General features: G+C 44.5%; 1 protein-coding gene across 5 annotated transcripts in view; it reads left to right on the top strand.

The window, feature by feature from the left end:
- Positions 1 to 20,390, top strand: part of TNS1 (tensin 1) — a 688,885-nt gene that overhangs the window by 553,933 nt on the left and 114,562 nt on the right. For all 5 annotated transcript variants that reach the window (XM_089683821.1, XM_089683822.1, XM_089683823.1 and 2 more), the window contains one exon: positions 12,414 to 14,135. In XM_089683821.1, coding sequence (XP_089539947.1) covers positions 12,414 to 14,135 — 1,722 coding nt within the window. The remainder of the gene's footprint in view (positions 1 to 12,413; positions 14,136 to 20,390) is intronic.

The following is a 20,390-nucleotide window of genomic DNA, read 5'->3' as shown; positions in this document are numbered from 1 at the left end:
CCAAAAAAATACACCCATCATCTTTCCAAATAGGTGTTCTGGTTGTTTTGGGGGTTTTTTTTTTTGCATTTGTAGTTTTTTTATAACCAGGCACGTAGGTATCACCTTAATATTACAATGGAATTTGTTTTTACATCTTTGCCCCTATTGATCAATATTTTACATTTGATCAGTGACCATAGCAGCTATCACCTTTCAGCTGGAATCTCTTTGACTCCATTCACATAGGCATTCTGATTGGACTTGATTGAAAGGCCCATTCATCCCTGTGGACAAAGGTGTTAAGGGACTTGTGTGCATTTACACCCGCCTACCTCTGGGTCCAATTGGGTCTGCTAAAAAAAAAAGGAAGAGGATCCGTCCTCTTCCATTTATATGGAGCAGTTTGGTGGGCGTTTGGGTGTCAGGTTGGGTCGGGTGGCAGCAGAGTTCATTTACCCCCAACCACCCTTAAGCAGGCCATAGACGGGTCGAAAACCGGCCGTTTTAAAAAAAAAAAAAAAAAAAAAAAAAAAATTGGTCGCTTGATTGGCCGACGTTACCACCAATGGTAAAAAAATCGGCCGATTTTCGTCCCGTCTATGGCCGGCATTTAACCCCATAATTACTTCTGTCCCTTGCAGAGACAGGGGAGCACACAGGGGAGCAATACATAAGAATAAGAAGAAGAGAAAAAGAAGAATTCCAGTCTGCTATTATATTTTATATGAAAAAGTCTTGCGGTTTCAACAATGTATCCATTTGTATCCATTTCAGATACAGATGGTTTTTATTTGGATACAAATGGATACATTGTTGCAACCACAAGACTTTTTCATATAAAATATAATAGCGGACTGGAATTCTTCTTCTTTCTTCTTCCTTCTTTCTTTCTTCTTCCTTCTCCTTCCTTCTTCTTTCTTCTTCTTCTTCTTCTTCTTCTTCTTCTTCTTTCTTCTTCTTCTTTCCTTCTTCTTTCTTCTTCGATTTTTTTTATCTGTAAAACGATCGACCGATTTGCCCATCATTGCCGGGAAAATCGTCTGCAAATTTTCCAACATGCCCAATAAAAAAAATGTGCAAAAAGCCCGAAAAACGGCCGACCAATTAACCCACTAACGGTGCGAAAATCAGCCAATTTTTTTTCCGGCCGAAAAATCGACCCGTCTATGACCGGCATTAGAGCAGAGTGGGCTGTATCCGTGTCCGCTCCTCATAATCTGAACGGAATAATCCAAAAAAAAAAATTAAAAAAAGGGCCAATTGCGGACTTTAGAGGCACTGCAACAAAAATATCTTTAAAATCACTTTATTATAGAAATGTAAACCATTACATACATGTTACTCCGCTAAGAATGCAAGACCCCCAAAGGGGGGTAGAGTATTCTATGCTGATTACAAAACGCAAAAATTATTTAAAAAATTGACACAAATGTCCCGTATCCCGGTAAAGATATCAAAAGACATAAATCGAATGTCGATATGGGTAATCACTAATAGTTACTCAACATTTTTCGTGACAGTATCGCTTCTTCAGGAGTTCGGCTACAGAGCAGAAAGTGTGTCGGGATAGATGATGATAATACATGGAGCAACCACATGTCAAGCAAGTCAGCAGGGGGATTCCGGAAGGATGAAACACCACTTGATAGTCCCTATAAAGGGGTTGTTCTCAAAATCGTCCAAAGATATAGGCTGTTAGATTGATGTGAACAAGGCAAGGATAGAGCAGTGGGGAGGATAGGGCCAATATGGTACTCTACCTCAATTCCACAAAGTAGGAATAGCCCAGGCAACTGGGGTAGTAGAGCCAATACGTCTCTAAACTGAAAGATTCAATCCACGGCCAGTATCGCCCTGAACATCTCCTGTAGTGAGGCCCACCAAGGGCTGGCCTAGAGGTAGAGCTGCCTTGCTCCCTGGGACTGCCAGAGGATGAAATGGGGGCTTCTGATGAAAGATCCACACAATCTCAGTGGGCTGTATCCATGTCCACTCTTCATAACCTGAGCGGAGGTGGACCTGTCATCCTCCCGCTCTGCTTTGATCAACAGGGGATCAGCAGACAGACCAATCAGGGTCCATCGCTGGTGAAAGAGGCCCAAGTGTCCTGTTGATTTTGGCACATTTGAGGTTTTTTTTAGAACCATGCTTGTGTGGGTATGATAATATTCCCATGGTAGGCAGTACATAGGTGGGCTGGTGTCTTATCACCATCTTAGGAATGTGAGTAGGTGGCAGAAGAGTTATTATAATGCCAAGGTCATTGGCTGCAGTGGACAAAGCATATCAAATGAAATACATGTATATACAGAATTAAAATATTACATTTGATCACTGGCCATAGCTGCTATCTCCTTTCAAAGAACAAAAGGTATACCGCTCAGGCAAACAATCCAGATCAATCCACAAGAGGTGCAGGCTCTGGCTCGCCACCACACACGATGCAATAGGAAGAAGGGTCAGCCGCACACCGGAGGATAGATGAATATAGTGTGTATTTATTGATCTTAGGACACACAAAACACCAGGACATGAATACAGGACTTGTTAACGCGTTTCACACGATCTTGTGCTTAATCATAATGATCATTATGATGATGGATCAATAAATACACACTATATTCATCTATCCTCTGGTGTGCAACTGACCCTTCTTCCTATTGCTATCTCCTTTCACCTGGGATCTCCTTACATTTAGGCAGAGCTAGTCCCAACCTAGGAAGCCAGCACCATTACGGAGAAGCCAATAGTTGAGGGCATCTACGTCACCATGAGGACAGCTACGTCACCATAAAATGACCCTTTGCTTGCGGTTACAGCACAAACCCATTGACTTTAAACTTGACCTGTCAAATTCAACAGGAAGAGTTAAAATCGCTGCACTGCAAAGCATTGTGGCTACGATAATGTAAAAACCAAGAATCAACTCCCTTTTTTTTGGATTGCCTCTTCTGGAACTTGGTCTTAAAAGTCTTCCTTGTGCAGACATATAGGGGAGATTTACTAAAACTGGAGAGTGCAAAATCTGGTGCGGCTCTGCATAGAAACCAATCGGCTTCCAGGTTTTATTGTCAAAGTTTAAAGGATAAGTTCACCTTTTGATAAAAAATAATAAATGCACATTTTTTTGCAGGTAAAAAATTGTGCATTTATTATTTTTTTCTGTAGGAGCCTGGAAAGCATTGCACCAGCGTTCAGCAGGTTGCTGGTGCCATGCAGGTCTCCTGCAGATCTGTCAGTATATCTGCTTGCCTGTACATCTTGAATATACTGACTGGAAGACTGAATGAACTAACATGGCGCTCCACAGTGCCGTGGTAGTTCATTGAGAACTACAAGCCGACAGCCGCTAAGGCTGTCTGGACTTTTAGTTTCTCATTCACAGTGTTCTGTGATCCGCACGGCCACGTTTGAAAAAAATTTGACAGCTAGCGGGGAGGAGACAATCCGCTGTCAAAGCAGGGGATCAGCATGGGCAGGTGCTTTTCATAACATGTTACACCCTGAATTTGGGTGTAACATGTTATGAAAGGTGAACTTATTCTTTAATTGTGCAAGCTGAAGTTAGAAGCTGATTGGCTACCGTGCACAGCTGCACCAGATTTTGCACTATCCAATTTTAGACTTTCCGTTGATATAAAGCAATGTCCAAGGCCCAGTGGGGAGTAAATCCTAGTGCCTACAAAGACCAGGATCGAGCCTTCTCCTTTAAAATATACGTTCCGGAACACCCCCCCCCACCAAAACAAAAAACCTATATTTGCCTAGGTGGATGCAGCATCGATCTGATGCTACATCTGTTTCCTCCCACTTTTACACAGAGAACTGAGAGATCAAAGACTGCTGATCTCTCAGTTCTCAGTTTTCATTGAGCAGAGAGCCGACGACTGTCAGTCATCGGTTCTCTGCTGTGTACCTCCAGTGCTCACTGGCTTAGCCAGCTGCCAGTCTAGGCAACTAGGTGGATCTTGACCATAAAGTAAGGATCTCTGCAGAGTCTGGACCGACACAAGCCAACTGTTGGCTTACAATGGGTCACAGGAGTGCAAAATGAAGTGCACTTCTGTGATCCCCAAGAGAAGTAGGGCCAAAAGAGAGCTGGTCCTAATTCTCCTTTTTAAGTGAGAACGTTTTTTTTTTTTTTTTGTTGGTCACGTACTGTAGATCGAAGTTCTGAATTTCTAGCACAATTTTCCAGGAATGTGTTGGCATGTCCTGTTATCCTTGTCTTGCAGCTGTTGAATAAATAGAGATAGGACTCGAGAAAACATTTAGGTTGTCATGCTATTGTTACAAAACAATACACTATATCGGGGAAACATGCTTCATCTCCAAATATTCTGTATTCTGCTTCTGTTGCCTCGTTTTTCCAGAGCGATTTACCAAATTCTTTACTAAGCAAGAATAAATACAACTGAATACCATTATCTGCATTTCTGTAGCTGGATGTAACTTTTGGTGAAGAAGTCGGCCATCATATTTTCAGCTACTACAAGGGCCATATCTATAGACCGCATCGCCTACCTCCTGAACGACATATCAGACTGGATGTCGCTCCATTTCCTCAAACTAAACCTGTCCAAAACCGAGCTCCTGGTCTTCCCCCCCCCCCCCCATCCTCTCCATCACTACTAACAACGCCACCATCAATCCCACACGCCAAAGTCCTGGGTGTCACCCTGTACTCACACCTCTCCTTCCTACCTCACGTCCAATTGTTATCAAGATCTTGTAGGCTCCACCTCCGCAACATCTCCAAGATACGTACGTTCCTCACCCCAGACACCACCAAACAACTCGTACACTCCCTCATCATCTCACGCCTGGACTACTGCAACTCCCTTCTCACTGGCCTACCCAAACGAACGCTATCCCCACTCCAGTCGATCCTAAACTCAACGGCTAGACTCATCCACCTCACCAACCGCTCCACATCTGCACCCCCCTCTGCCAATCCTTTCACTGGCTCCCGATTGCCCAGCGCATCAAATTCAAACTGCTAACCCTGACCTACAAAGTCATTCACAACGGCGCCCCATACTACCTAACCGACCTGATACCCAAATACTACCCTACCCGTGCCCTCCGCTCCTCACAGGACTTCCTACTCTCTAGCTCCTTGGTCTCCTCCTCCCATGCCCGATTGCAGGACTTCTCCAGGACTTCCCCCATCCTCTGGAATTCCCTACCCCAATCCATCAGACTGTCACATACCCTCCTCACCTTCAGGCGCACCCTGAAAACCCATCTCTTCAGGGAAGCCTACCCCACCCTCACCTAACAACTGACCTCCTCAACTCCTCCCACCACTCCATCCCCCACAGCCATTTCCTCCTGTACCACTTTCCCCTCCCTCCTAGATTGTAAGCTCCAATGAGCAGGGCCCTCGAACCCCTCGTGTATTGTATTGTTTCTGTCTTGTCTCTTGTTCTGTCCTCCTGCTATTGTACAGCGCTGAGCAAACCCTTTGGCGCTATATAAATACCGTATAATAATAATAGACATGGGAGATTGGGAAACAAGGCAGGTTTCAGAGAGTACTTATTGTTTTATGCGTGCATTTTTTGTAAATGGCACAATTTTTTTTTGACAAGTAACAAAAATTATTCAGTTTTCAGCTTGCCCTGGTTTCATAACCACCGTGATTAAGGAGGCTCTGTGTGTTATGTTATAAGCCCCAATGTCATCTTTTTGGCCCCCTCGAGGTGCAATACGTCTGGTGACTCATCCTCGTGCTGCTGACACATCCTCTCATAGCTTTGCAATGTGTACATGATAGTGTTGGCACCATTAAGTCATTTGGGATGGCTGTTTTGATGCCATTAAGTTCTTCTCACCTCCACCCCTAAAGCACAGTGTGAATCAGGCGGCCCTGAGCTTCCCAGAGGGGATAAATATATCTAAGTCTCTGACAGTAAACCCCGGAGAGAGGGTGTGGTGCTGTGGTTCACAGAGAAACAACATATGACTGAACACTATGGAACACTGGCAGCCATACGCTGGCTCTAGTCCTTGGCGTAGTGAGGATCATGTATGGGAAGAGGGTTCACTTTTATTAGGACAACCAAAGTCACACATAGACTTCATGGAGTAGTTGGACTTGCAGTCACAATCTAGCAGCTGTCAAGTAATATGCATGGACATTGAGCTTGCTTGGTTTGGCTGAACACTTGAGTATATGCCTGTGGAGAAGGTAAGGAAAGATGGTGAACATGTGCAGCAAGCAGTAGTTGTGTCCACTTCATCTCCAAGGGTATTAGTCAAGGTTTTCTATCCTGTCCAATCTGGCCAGGATCTACCCAGACTGGAATTCTGATCATATTGGTCATGGTTCCCTAACCTGTACAATTATTTTCTCACCAATACTTGTCCACCTTTATCTGTCTGCAGCTGTCCGTAGACATCATATAGTGTTCTGACCAGCGCAGGATCTTTCCTGATTGGATTGTTGATTGTACTGGTCAAGGTTTCTAACCTTTACAATTTTTTTCTCACCAATGCTTGTTCACCTTGATCTGTTTGAAGCTGTCTATAGACATCATTGAGTACAGTGTTCGGACCTGGCCAGGAACTATCCTGTTCGTACTCATCAAGGTTGTCTAAGCTGTACATTTCCTTTCTCAAATTCTCACCTGTCCACCCTGATATGTCTAAAATGTCCATAGACATTGTACAGTGCTCTGTCCTGACCAGGGTCTATCCTAATTGGATTTTTGATTGTACTGGTCAAAGTTTCTAACCTATGCAATTCCTTTGTCACCATGACCTTTCCACCCTGATCTGTCTGCAGCCATCCTTGGACATTGTATAGTGTTCTGTTCTGAGCAGGATCTTTCCTGATTGGATTGGTGCTTGTATAGATCAAGGTTTTCCAAGCTTTACATTTACTTTCTCACCAAGACTTGTCCATCTCATATAGTGTTCTGACCTGGCCATGATCTCTCCTGGTTGGATCTTTGAACATTGTTGTCAAGGTGGTTTAACCTGTAACTTTCCTTTCTCACCAATCCTTGTCCACCATAGACATCATACAATAAACTGTTCTGACCTGGCCTTGAACTATCCTGATTGTACTAGTCAAGGTTGTGTAACCTGTACTGTTCGCTTCTCATCAAGACTTGGCTACCCTGATCTGTCTGCATATGTCCATAGACATCATACAGTGTTCTTACTTGGCCAGGATCTATCTTGAGTGGGTTGGTAATTGTATAGGTCAAGGTTGTTCAAGCTGTACATTTACTTTCTCACCAAGATATGTCCATCCCATATAGTGTTCTGACCTGGTCAGATCTTTAAACATTATTGTCAAGGTGGTCTAACCTGTACAGTTCCTTTCCCATCAATGCTTGTCCACTGTGATCTGTTTGCAGCTATCCGTAGATATCATACAGTGTTCTTACCTGGCCAGGATTTATCCTAATTGTACTGGTCAAGGTTGCCTAACCTGCACAGTTTGTTCTTAACAAGACCTGTCCACCCTGATTTGCCTGCAGCTGTCCGTAGACATCGTAGTGTTCAGTTCTGACCAGAAGCAATCCTGATTAGTAATTTTATAGGTCTAGATTGTCCAAGCTGTAATACAACTTTCTTACCAAGACTTGTCCATTCCATATAGTATTCTGATCTGGCCATGATCTCTCCTGGTAGGATCTTCAAACACATTTGTTAAGATGGTGTAACCTATACAGTTCCGTTCTCACCAAGACCTGTCCACCCTGATCTGTCTGCAGTTGTCCATAGGCATCCTACAGTGTTCTGACCTGGCCAGGATCTATCTTGATTGTCCAGTGATCATTCCATGACATCTTAAAGGTATACTCCAAGTTGAAATTGTGAGATACATGCAAGCTACAAACAGTTGAGCTGTCCACTTTATCACTACAGGTATCACTCAAGGTTTCTAGCTTGTCCAGTCTTGCCCAAAGGTAGATACCCATAGGCAGGATTGCCATAACCAGGGTCTACACTGATATCGATCATCTTATATTTAAAAGTTGAAAATCAAACCTTAAAGTACAGTGTACTTGTACCTGCTCAGGGCTTTGGTTTTCATCCAGTCATGCCTGCAGTGCATCAGTCCTTCTTTTGTTAATGACCAGGTGGTCTACGTACCCTTGATTCTTGCTGTGTTTCACACACAGAAAACCTGATGTAAAATTAGAATGGACAGTACTAGGACATTTCTCAGAGCCCCCAAGGAGACTATGTACTGGTGTGGAAGTTTGAATGTGATTGGTGATGCAGAGAGAGGTTTCAGGAACTACATTAACCCTTTGAGGACCGTAAGATTTTGGAACGCCAAAAGAATAATTTTTTTTGTTTTTAAAGTTCGTACACTTCAGTTGCTGTAACTAAGCCATTTCATGAAATAATTGGCAAAAAGCTAGATCCATTTGTTGTTTGTTGATAAGAACTAATATTTTGACTCAAACCAAAAAAAAAAAGAGAGTTTTAAGTTCTTAATCAGATGATACACGCAATTAAAAACATGGGACAAATACGTCCCTTGGTCCTCAAAGGGTTAACCCTGTAAATTTCCTACTGGCTGCAGTGGATTACTTGGATTTTATCATGTTTACAATGATTGCTTAATAGCGCTAGAAATGTATTGTTTTGTTTAACTTTTTGTCTGGAATTGAACCCATGCTGCCAAATAAAAGTTAAAAGGGCGGCATTCAAGAACTAGACCCTTTATCCTCTATCTCTACCCTTGTTTTGTGCTTACGGTTTATATTGCCTCTTTTCCCGAACTCTCCCCTTCCTCTCCTCTTTTATCCGTTTCTTTTCATGTCCTTCACTCTGCACTTGTCTGGTATTCTTGTTCTTTTTACCGTTTTCTACTTCTCTTTCCTATTACTTTCCTGACCTTCATTGCCCTTCCTCCATTTCATATACCCAATGTCCCTCCCAATAGAAACATAGAAGAGTGATTGCAGATAAAGACCAAGTGGACCATTTTTTAATTTAAATAGAATAATTGTTTTGATTATAGCACCGGAACTGTGGGAACTCAGCACATTTAGTTATATCAGTGTGTTATTATCTCTGATATATACTTTGTATCTATTCTATTGAAAACATTTGTGAAAGAACAGGGATTGCACATAAGGAATGATAACATTTCGGTTTCAAAATATGAGACGGATTTGAGGTTTTGTAGATAGCGGGCTAATAATACGAAGAAAATAAATTTACATTCAAATATCAGAACTCATGTATGGGATTTTCGCTCAGACTCCACAGCTGACACATTTATAGGCAAATATCATTTCTATTCATTTTCAAAGGGATAATACAGACAAATAACAAGAAATTGGCCAAGTAAAGTGCAAGAAAGAGGGAAACAAATTAGATATACATCAGTACACAGATTATGACCATCAATATCAGGGTTTCTCAGCCAGGGTTCCATGGAAGCCTAGGGTTCATCCGGTTGTTGCTAGGGGTTCCTTGAGCAATTTCTGCCTCTCAGTTCCCAATGACACCATTGATCTTTTTAGCTATCTGTAAGGGGGAAATTCTTCCCAATGACCACAAGTGTAAGGAACATTCTTCCCACTGACCATCACACTAATGTATCATGAGTTGTAGATATAGTACATTTTAGCCGGGGTTCCCTGACAATAAAAAGTTATTTCAATGGTTCCTCTCTGTTGAAAGGGTTGAGAAAGGCTACATTGTTGAGTTGTTACAGAAATCAATGTAATCAAGGAGTAATGGCAGAAACTGTACACTAATATATGGTGCACCTGGTGAATGTATTCAAAACCCTAACATATGGACTTAAAACTTGGAAGTGAAGAGGATAAGTAGGAATGGAAGGATGAAGAGAAAGAGGGCAGTGTACCTGTGATAGAGAAAAGGAATTGGAAGGGCAGAAAAGCATGTAGGCATGGGATCACCTAGAGGCAAAAAAAGGTATGTGAATGTAGGAAAAAAGGGAAGGAGAGGGAAGAGGTCCATGATTATCATAAATCTCACCCCCCCAAAAAATGCCCAATGATGAACTGCAGGGGATCACCGTAACAATAGGAGAGGAGGGAACAAATGAGATAAAGACTATAGTTTTTAGTGTCAGGGGAAGTAAAATGGATCCAGACCACGGGCGGACTGACCATTTGGAAAACTCAGGTACTGCCCGAGGGCCCGGGGTCAGTAGGGGGCTCCATGAGATGCCCCTGGTTCCTTTTTCATAGGCTTTTTTGAGTTTGAGCAAGGACACAGGGGCCCCATGATCCCCTATTGCCTGGGGTCCCCATGAGTTGTCAGTCCACCCCTGATCCAGACTTACCATAGAGTTTTAAACTTATCATGAGAATCAAAGTCCAGTGCCTACAGCTGACACGTTTAGTATTTTTTTGATTTCAGGGTGGGGAATTGGGGCAACGGGTGAATGTTATTTTACTGAAAATGGTAAACTCAACCCCTAATAGAGAGAAGTTAGCAACCCTGGTTCACATGGTCAACAGCAAAACAATTCCATGCCATCTTTTAATCGTACTTAAAGTGTATGTCCAGGTTAAACGTCTTTGTTTTGTTTTGTAGAGATGCATAAGAAACCTAGTCAATTTTACCAGACAGGAAGTGAGGTTAAATCTGCACCAGGGATCCCTGGGGATTTTCCATTTCCTCTCTAGCCATAGTTGTAGAAACCCAACAGGGGTCACTGCTTTATCCAAAATGAAAAAAGTGTAGGCAGAGCCAGGGGCGGACTGACCATTTGGAAACTCGGGCACTGCCCGAGGGCCTGGGGTCAGTAGGAGGCCCCATGAGATACCCCTGGTACCTTTTTCATAGGCTTTTTTGAGTTTGGGCAAGGACACAGGGGCCCCATGATCCCCTATTGCCCGGGGGCCCCATGAGTTGTCAGTCCACCCCTGGGCAGACCATATACTTAAAAACAAGTGTAAAAGCAGCACTAGCCATGGCAACCGTTGAAGAATGAAATCTGACTTTGTCATTTTTTTTAAGCCCTTCGTTTCAACCACTGCATGGGTTATTTAGTGAGGACACTGTGGGCTTCAGGACCACTAGTGTCTCAAGGACCGAGTGTTGTTGTTGCACCAATGAGATGTTCCACTCCTGCTTCAATAAAAGGGAGCCTATGCTTGATTTGTTTGGGCAGCAAGCCCAAGCCTTCCTTTAGATGTTCCAGTGTGAGGCCCAGTAGGTACCAAATGGGGTAAACGTTTTTGGCTGCTCATCCTTTTGGTTCTGCTTAAGTATTTATTAGGATATCCTCAGACATACTGTAGAAATTGGACAAACCCTTATATTAATGTGTTGTATGCATCTAGGAGGGAGTTTGGAGGACTACAGCCCAGATAAAAGAGCCAGGTTGTGTTTCTTTCGAGTAGCACAGAAGATGGTAACAAAATGCGATTGGGATGTTTATCTGCAGTAAGAATGGCAAAATGCACTCACTGGCCACTTTACTAGGTCCACCCAGGGGCGGACTGACCAATTGGAAACTCGGGCACAGCCCGAGGGCCCGGGGTCAGTAGGGGCCCCATGAGATGCCCCTGGTACCTTTTTCATAGGCTTTTTTGAGTTTGGGCAAGGACACAGGGGCCCCATGATCCCCTATTGCCCGGGGGCCCCATGAGTTGTCAGTCCGCCCCTGGGCAGACCATATACTTAAAAACAAGTGTAAAAGCAGCACTAGCCATGGCAACTGTTGAAGAATGAAATCTGACTTTGTCATTTTTTTTAAGCCCTATTGGTTGTAGACGCCTCTTGGAGGTTGGGTAAGAAAGTGAATTTGGCAAGGCAAGGAAGATGAAGTAACCTTTAAAATTAAGAGGAGACAAAGTCCATCTCTTTAGTTAGATATTGTCTTTAGTTAGATATTGATATATTTATGTGTTTTTAATTTTTTTTTCTTGTCAACAAGTTAACATTTCCAGGGATGTTTTATTGAATAGTGAAAAAGGAAATAACTTGCACCGTTGGGACCCCTCTCTATAGATAACAGCCCATCGCCGCATGAGTCATAGTTCTGTTTGCAGAGATAGCTGATGATTGATCACCATATGTTTGTATACTACGTTCCAATACTCCATTATCTGCTCCATTAAATCAAGATGTTGTTGAAGTCACAAGCTAATATTGGGAGGCTAAAGTGCTTGGATCGGGGACAAGCTCCTGTGGGATTGGAGTGATGGCGTTTAAATTAAAAATGAAATTAGATTTACAACCTGATTTTTGTTTTGCTGAAGAATTGTAATGCCTTTGTTCTGCAATAAGAATTGATATTTGAGCTGAAGCCTAGGCTCGGTGGTTTTCAGATAGGAGCCATCTTGGCTCTCACTGGATCCAATGGATATTATAATAGATTTACAGTCAACCAAACAGTAGACTGATAGATGTTAATGTGTCCCCGTATAGAGATCTTTGAAAGTACTAAAGTGATAATGATTTTTTTTTTGCAGAAGTTGGACATACCCAAGGTCCTTTGGATGGAAGCTTGTATGCCAAAGTTAAGAAAAAAGACTCAACAAACGGAAGCACGAGCACAGTAAATGCCGGGGTCATCCCTCTATCTGCTGCCCCCAATCACATTGAACACACCTTGTCTGTGAGCAGCGACTCCGGAAATTCAACCGCTTCAACAAAAACAGACAAAACTGATGAGCAAGTGGCCAATGCAGCCTCCAACCAAGGGTTGACGCCTGAGGAAAAGAAAGAGCTTGAACGCCTTCTCAGTGGCTTTGGACTGGACACTGATGCGCAGATGCACAACTTAAACCCGGGAACTTCAGTAACCGGAGCTATGTTGCACGTCGTCCCAGCGCAGGTTCACGTCAATGGAGATAGCCTGTCTCCACCAGCTGAAAGGGAGACTGATATTTTGGATGATGACTTGCCCAACCACGATGGACATAGTGTTGGCAGCTTGGGTACACTGTCATCCTTTGACGGTACTCCCAATATAAGTGAGACTGGCTATCAGGAGTCTTCTCCTATGAGCATGTCATTAACCAATGGGCCAACAATCCTTAACGGCATAGAAAAGCTGCAAAAGCATGGCTACCTTGGTAAGGAAACAATGATCAATGGTGTGTATCCATACAACAACCAGAACATCACAAAAAATGCAACTGTCCCACTGTCTCAAGATGTGGGCAGTCAAATGAGGCCATCTGTATCTGCACAGGATAGTTTGTCTTCCTACCAGGTCAGCCAGCCAGCAATGTCCAACTGGGCACAACCTCAGTCTGCAATGACACAAAAGCACTTATATTATTATGACCCTAATGGGATGTACCGGTCTCAGTCCTTCACAGCTGCAGAACCAGTAAAATACGAACCCAATTCACAGTTGCCCCAAGCACCAGCCCGAAGTGGAAGCAGCAGGGAGGCTGTCCAGCGGGGTCTTAATTCATGGCAACAGGGTGGAAGTCGCCCACCATCCCGTCAGCAAGATTCTGTAGCCGAGAGTCAATTTAGCAGCCCAAGTCTGCAACCAAGCACTTTTCAGACTGTTTCCCAAAGCCACAGTATCCCTGAATTTCCCAAGATGGCCTCTCAGAAGGAGATTGAGCAGTCAATTGAAGCACTTAATATGTTAATGTTGGACCTGGATCCTTCATTTTCACAGATGCACAAGTCTCACAGTGTCCCTGTTGCTCCAAGAGAGGACAGAATAATGCCGGTTACAGGGTCACACTCTGCCCAACCTGCTTTGGCAGCCTATAGCTACCAGTCCTCTCCACAGGTGGCACCTGAAAGACCAAGCAATTCATATGCTGTCACACCAACTGGCACCCTCCCTGCCACCTCATTTAGCCATCCCCATACACCTACTGAGCAGGGTCCAAGAGCATATTCATCTGGAATGCATGAACCACCACGACCCATGGAGGTGGCCAGACCTCTAAATGAATACCGAGAGCCCTACTCTGGATCTTATTCTCCATATGGTTATCAAACCCAACAACCTCAATCAGCCTTGGTCAGAAGTTACAGCTATGGGACGCCTACTGGCACCTCTAATATCCCACCATTGTCTGCTTTTATGCAAAGCCCTCAGTCATCTGCATTAACATCCCCAGTGCTCACTCCGGTCAATGCCCAACCCCAGCAACCGATCAGAGATACCCCAGAGGATGAGCAATACAACCTGGAAGGACTTGTCGCTCACAGAGTTGCAGGTAAGAAACGTATCTTTGCTCTTACGTCTAACAGAGATCAAATACTGCCAAGAACCAGAATCAAAAATTAAATGACTAGCATGTGAACAACTAATATTGTCTTGATTTTCACCAGACTTCCATGCTGTATGATAAATCCATTGCATTGATAAAGCTTTTTTATTTCAGTGAAAGAATTTGCTTAATGACTTAACCAAACAGACAATTTTATGATCTGTTACTATATTTTGTGAACCAATTTGTTTGGTCCAAGTATAAATTGTTTAGGAGTTGGTTGTGTTGAGGATTGGTGGTGTTCACTGTGAGGATGACCGCTATGTTAAGCCCTACTTGTCCTTACACAAACCCTCTCCATCATTTTGGAGTAACCGGCCTCGTTTGTCATTTAAACATTGTTATGGCTACAGAGTGCCCAGGGTAAATATTTGCATGGTTGGTATACAAATTGTGGTCATTACAGCCCGTGTTTGGAATCCCTTGACCACAGAGTGTGGCCAACCTCACATTCCTCACAGCTGGTCTCTGGACTCTCTTCCTTCTGGTGGAGTCTACAGCTCAGTAAACTACATTTTTCACACATGTTTAGGGAACCTTTTCTACATAAAGGATAGCCGCCTTATGATACTAGTAGATACAACACAGGAGGCATTTAGTGTTCGCTTTTCAGAAGGTGAAACAATTCTTCTTGAAATAATTATTTTATATATTTTTATGTGTGGGTAAATCTTTGTGTATTACAAACATTTTGTTAATTTATTATCTTTTATACTTTTAATGTGCTAAGTCAGCCTTAATGTGACTTATTAAAAGCCAACAGATACCTTTATGTAGGATAGTGGTCTCCAAACTGCGGCCTGCAGGCCAGATGTGGCCTTTCTCTGGCCCTTGGGGCACCATTCCATCCACTGACACCAATGATGGGGCACTATTCCATCCACTGACACCAATGATGGGGCACTATTCCTCCCACTGATACCAATGATGGGGCACTATTCCTCCCACTGATACCAATGATGGGGCACTATTCCTCCCACTGATACCAATGATGGGGCACTATTCCTCCCACTGATACCAATGATGGGGCACTATTCTTCCCACTGACACCAATGATGGGAGACAATTCCTTCCACTGACACCAATGATGGGGCACCATTCCATCCACTCAAACCAGTGATGGAGCACCATTGCTCCCACAGGCAATGATGATGGAGCACCATTTCCCCAAGAGACGCCAATGATGGGTCACTATTCCTCCCTTGAATACCAACAATGATGCATTATTCCTCCTGCTAAAACCAAGGACGAGGCATTGTTTATTTCCACTGATGCTGGAGCATTTTTTAGCACAGTCCTGCTAAAGCCTAAAGGACAGTAAACTGGTCCTTTTTTAAAACCTATGGAGACCCCTGATGTAGATGATTCTTTACAGTTCATCACATTTAATGACCATGCTAACCTTTGTTGAATTTTCTTTTTTAAGAAAAACTCAAGAGTTGTATGTTTCAATCCAACCAATTTTGAGCTTGTTTTTTTGTATTCCTCATTACATATTTCACAGTCACCATTAGATTTTATTTCAGTTCAACCACTGCATGGGTTATTTAGTGAGGACACTGTGGGCTTCAGGACCACTAGTGTCTCAAGGACCGAGTGTTGTTGTTGCCCATACTGACCAATGAGATGTTCCACTCCTGCTTCAATAAAAGGGAGCCTATGCTCGATTTGTTTGGGCAGCAAGCCCAAGCCTTCCTTTAGATGTTCCAGTGTGAGGCCCAGTAGGTACCAAATGGGGTAAACGTTTTTGGCTGCTCATCCTTTTGGTTCTGCTTAAGTATTTATTAGGATATCCTCAGACATACTGTAGAAATTGGACAAACCCTTATATTAATGTGTTGTAATGTATGCATCTAGGAGGGAGTTTGGAGGACTACAGCCCAGATAAAAGAGCCAGGTTGTGTTTCTTTCGAGTAGCACAGAAGATGGTAACAAAATGCGATTGGGATGTTTATCTGCAGTAAGAATGGCAAAATGCACTCACTGGCCGCTTTATTAGGTCCACCCAGGGGCGGACTGACCAATTGGAAACTCGGACACAGCCAGAGGGCCCGGGATCAGTAGGGGGCCCCATGAGATGCCCCTGGTACCTTTTTCATAGGCTTTTTTAAATTTGGGCAAGGACACAGGGGCCCCATGATCCCCTATTGCCCGGGGGCCCCATGAGTTGTCAGTCCGCCCCTGGGCAGACCATATACTTAAAAACAAGTGTAAAAGCAGCACTAGCCATCGCAACTGTTGAAGAATGAAATCTGACTTTGTCTTTTTTTTTTAAGCCCTATTGGTTGTAGACGCCTCTTGGAGGTTGGGTAAGAAAGTGAATTTGGAAGGCAAGGAAGATGATGTAACCTTTACAAATTAAGAGGAGACAAAGTCCATCTCTATTGCCTGGGGGCCCCATAATTTGTCAGTCCGCCCCTGGGTCCACCTTGCTAGTACCAAGTTGGACCCCCTTTGCCTTCATTCTTTGTGGCATAGATTCAACAAATTCCTCAGAGATTTTGGTCCATGTTGACCATCAGTTACTGTTGCCTTTCTATCATCTCGAACCAGTCTGCCCATTCTCCTCTGGCCTCTGACATCAACAAGTCATTTTCCTCCACACAACTGCTGCTCGCTGGATATTTTCTCTTTTTTGGACCATTCTCTGTAAGCCGTAGAGATGGTTGTGCGTGAAAATCCCAGTAGAACAGCAGTTTTTGAAATGCTCAGACCAGCTTGTCTGGTACTAACAACCATGCCACGTTCAAAGTCACTTAAATCCCCTTTCTTCCCCATTCTGATGCTCGGTTTGAACTTCAAGACGTCTTCACGACGTCAAGATGCCTAAATGCATTGAGTTGCTGCCATGTGATTGGCTGATTAACAATTTGTGTTACCAAGCAATTGAAGAGGTGGACCTAATAAAGTGGCTGGTAAGTGTAGAGCGTATAGCCAATATCAAAGATTTGGGCACAAAATGAAATCATTAGGGAAAGAGAAAGAAAAGGGTATGTGAGGAAAGAAAGGGTGGCTGGAGGTTTGGAGAGAAGAGGGAAGGTTGGGATACTCCATCATGGCTAGCTAGAGGGTGGGGAAGTATTCTCCTTAATCCAGTCCTGAAATTCAGACGAATAGCAAAACATAGACCAGGAGGTCCACGTCGTACTGAACTGTTCTCCCCTGCCATGCTCCTGCGACTATATATGTTTCAACGTTTTAGGTATAGATATGCTTTAAAGGCAGATGTAACAGACACAAAATAATGCAGCTTGGTAGCTATGATTACATCATTACATGATTGTTTTAGTGCAAGCAGAATAAGTAACTTGGTATCAGCCCCTTTTAGTTCACAATACAGCAGAGCTCAGACTGGGAGGGAGAAGCAGCACTGGAAGCCAGTCAGTAGCACGAGGAGCGAGTCAGTAGTACGAGGGGCCAGTCAGTAGCATGAGGAGCGAGTCAGTAGTACGAGGGGCCAGTCAGTAAAGAGCCATCCAGTAGCACCAGGAGAGAGTCAGTAGCACGAGGGGCCAGTCAGTAAAGAGTGAGTCAGTAGTACGAGGGGCCAGTCAGTAGCACGAGAGACCAGTCAGTAAAGAGCCATCCAGTAGCACTAGGAGAGAGTCAGTAGCACGAGGGGCCAGTCAGTAGCTTTAGGGGCCAGTCAGCAGCACAAGGCAGCCAGTCAGCAGCACTGGGGAGCCAGTCAGTAGCACGAGGGGCCAGTCAGTAGCACGAGGGACCAGTCAGCACGAGGGGCCAATCGGTAAAGAGCCAGCCAGAAGCACGAAGGGCCAGCCAGCAGCACGAAAGGCCAGCCAGCATCACGAAGGGCCAGCCAGCAGCACGAGGGAGCCAGTCAGCAGCACGAGGGAGCCAGCCAGCAGCACGAGGGAGCCAGCCAGCCAGCAGCACGAGGGAGCCAGCCAGCCAGCAGCACGAGGGAGCCAGCCAGCCAGCAGCACGAGGGAGCCAGCCAGCCAGCAGCACGAGGGAGCCAGCCAGCCAGCAGCACGAGGGAGCCAGCCAGCCAGCAGCACGAGGGAGCCAGCCAGCAGCACGAGGGAGCCAGCCAGCAGCACGAGGGAGCCAGCCAGCAGCACGAGGGAGCCAGTCAGCAGCACGAGGGAGCCAGTCAGCAGCACGAGGGAGCCAGTCAGCAGCTGGAAGGGCCAGTCAGCAGCACGAAGGGCCAGTCAGCAGCACGAAGGGCCAGTCAGCAGCACGAAGGGCCAGTCAGCAGCACGAAGGGCCAGCCAGCAGCACGAAGGGCCAGCCAGCCAGCAGCACATCAGTGCCTATATGCTAAAGTTGGCCATACAGTTCCCACATCCGAACATTCAAGGTGGATGTGGGTATCCTCCTTGCAGTGTCATTCTATACTGACAGCAGGACCCCGCCATCAGAGTACATTGATCCGCGCTGCATTGCTGACTGAAGTAAAGTTTCCTACAAGCCGATTCATGAGAAGTCATTTGTTAGATCTCTAATGAACGGGAACAGCCATAGATGGATTAAAATGTAGCCGATCCCTGCTGAAATGGCCGAATTTTGATCCCCCTATGACCTTTCTTGTTCATGAGAAGTCGATCTAAGGATAGACTTATGAACTGGCTTGCTGGAATTTGGCCGGTCCCTGCTGAAATGGATGAATTTCAAGCCACCTACGACCATTCTTGCTCATGAGAAGTCGATCTAAGGATGGACTTCTCATGAACCGGCTTGTTGGAATTTGGCCGGCTACATTGCTGACTGAAGCAAAGTTTCCCAACAATCCGATTCATGAGAAGTCATTCGTTAGATCTCTCATGAACGGGAATGGCCATAGATGGATCAAAATTTGGCCAGTCCCTGCTGAAATGGGCAAATTTCGACCCACCTATGGCCATTCTTGCTCATGAGAAGTCGATCTAAGGATAGACTTCTCATGAACCGGCTTGTTGGAATTTGGCCGGTCCCTGCTGCAATGGCTGAATTTTGATCTATCTATGACCATCTCAACATGGGACATGCTAAGATTAAGAGATAGCAGACAAATATGAACTTATCGATCTGCTGTTAGAGGCCGGAGTGGGGAGAAGGCCTGTAAGTGAAAGTGAAACTGCAACAGAAAAAAACCCGTTTGTCTGTCTTGCCGGACATGGCCGTGCCATGTGGCGGAGCTGTGTAAATCTTAGGACCAGGGGCGGACTGACCATTTGGAAACTCGGGCACTGCCTGAGGGCCCGGGGTCAGTAGGGGGCCCCATGAGATGCCCCTGGTACCTTTTTCATAGGCTTTTTTGAGTTTGGGAAAGGACACAGGGGCCCCATGATCCCCTATTGCCCAGGGGCCCCATGAGTTGTCAGTCCGCCCCTGCTTAGGACTGGGTGATTATAAATATAAATCCTTTGACAGCTAAATCAGCCCCCTTATATGCGTTTCATCTGTGTAATTAGCTTCTTTTTTTCCTGGAGTTCCTCTTTAAACCAGTGACACCACAGCTGAATCTACCGTAGGCTCTCTGACATTATTTATGTACTAGTTTTCTTCCTCCTATATTCCCAGTACAGTGAAGACTTGATGGCCCCGTGACTTTTTGCACAACAAGCACCCCTAATAGAAGAGAAAATGGCGGTGGCGGCGACCAATTTAGTCCGTGCAGCAATGGTGTCCTTACTGTACGAGTCTCGTCATCCGGCATGCGTGGAATCCGGTGGCTCAGCAGCAGTTTTTAGTCTCTACGGAGCGAGGGGGCTGAATCCCCCCCGCTGTATTTAGCTGTAGCCGCATGCTTTTTGTGCTAGGAAGCTAAACGGATATATATATGTCCACCCAAAATGAAACTGTGAAATCGGATACGGCGGTGTCACTTACAGGACAGCAAATAGAACCGACTAATACGGTCCTTAGATTTATGTGTAAAGGACAAATAAACACAGAAATACAAGATGTTCTTGTAGGAGAGAGGCCGCCAATGCCATTCTTAAATAATGTGGGTAGAAGTTCGTTTTTGAGTCTTTTGAAAATCGATTTAAATTTGCAGCAAAGAGAATTCAATCCTTCTGTGCTATCACTTTAGAGCTCAGATGGTTTAAAGCAGAACTCCAGCCAAAAAATAATGAGAGAAGAATGAAGAGTTCATTAACAGTGGTATTAGACCCAAAAGCAAACGTTTTTTTATTATTATTATTATTATTATTATACAGGATTTATATTATTATTATACCGGATTTATAT

Source organism: Staurois parvus, unplaced genomic scaffold (genome assembly GCF_062004578.1).
Source record: "Staurois parvus isolate SC_StPar_1 unplaced genomic scaffold, SC_StPar_1.0 ptg000323l, whole genome shotgun sequence".
NCBI lineage: Eukaryota > Metazoa > Chordata > Amphibia > Anura > Ranidae > Staurois > Staurois parvus.
The sequence above is the reverse complement of the archived record's forward strand: the minus strand, read 5'-3'. Positions and strand labels throughout refer to the sequence as shown.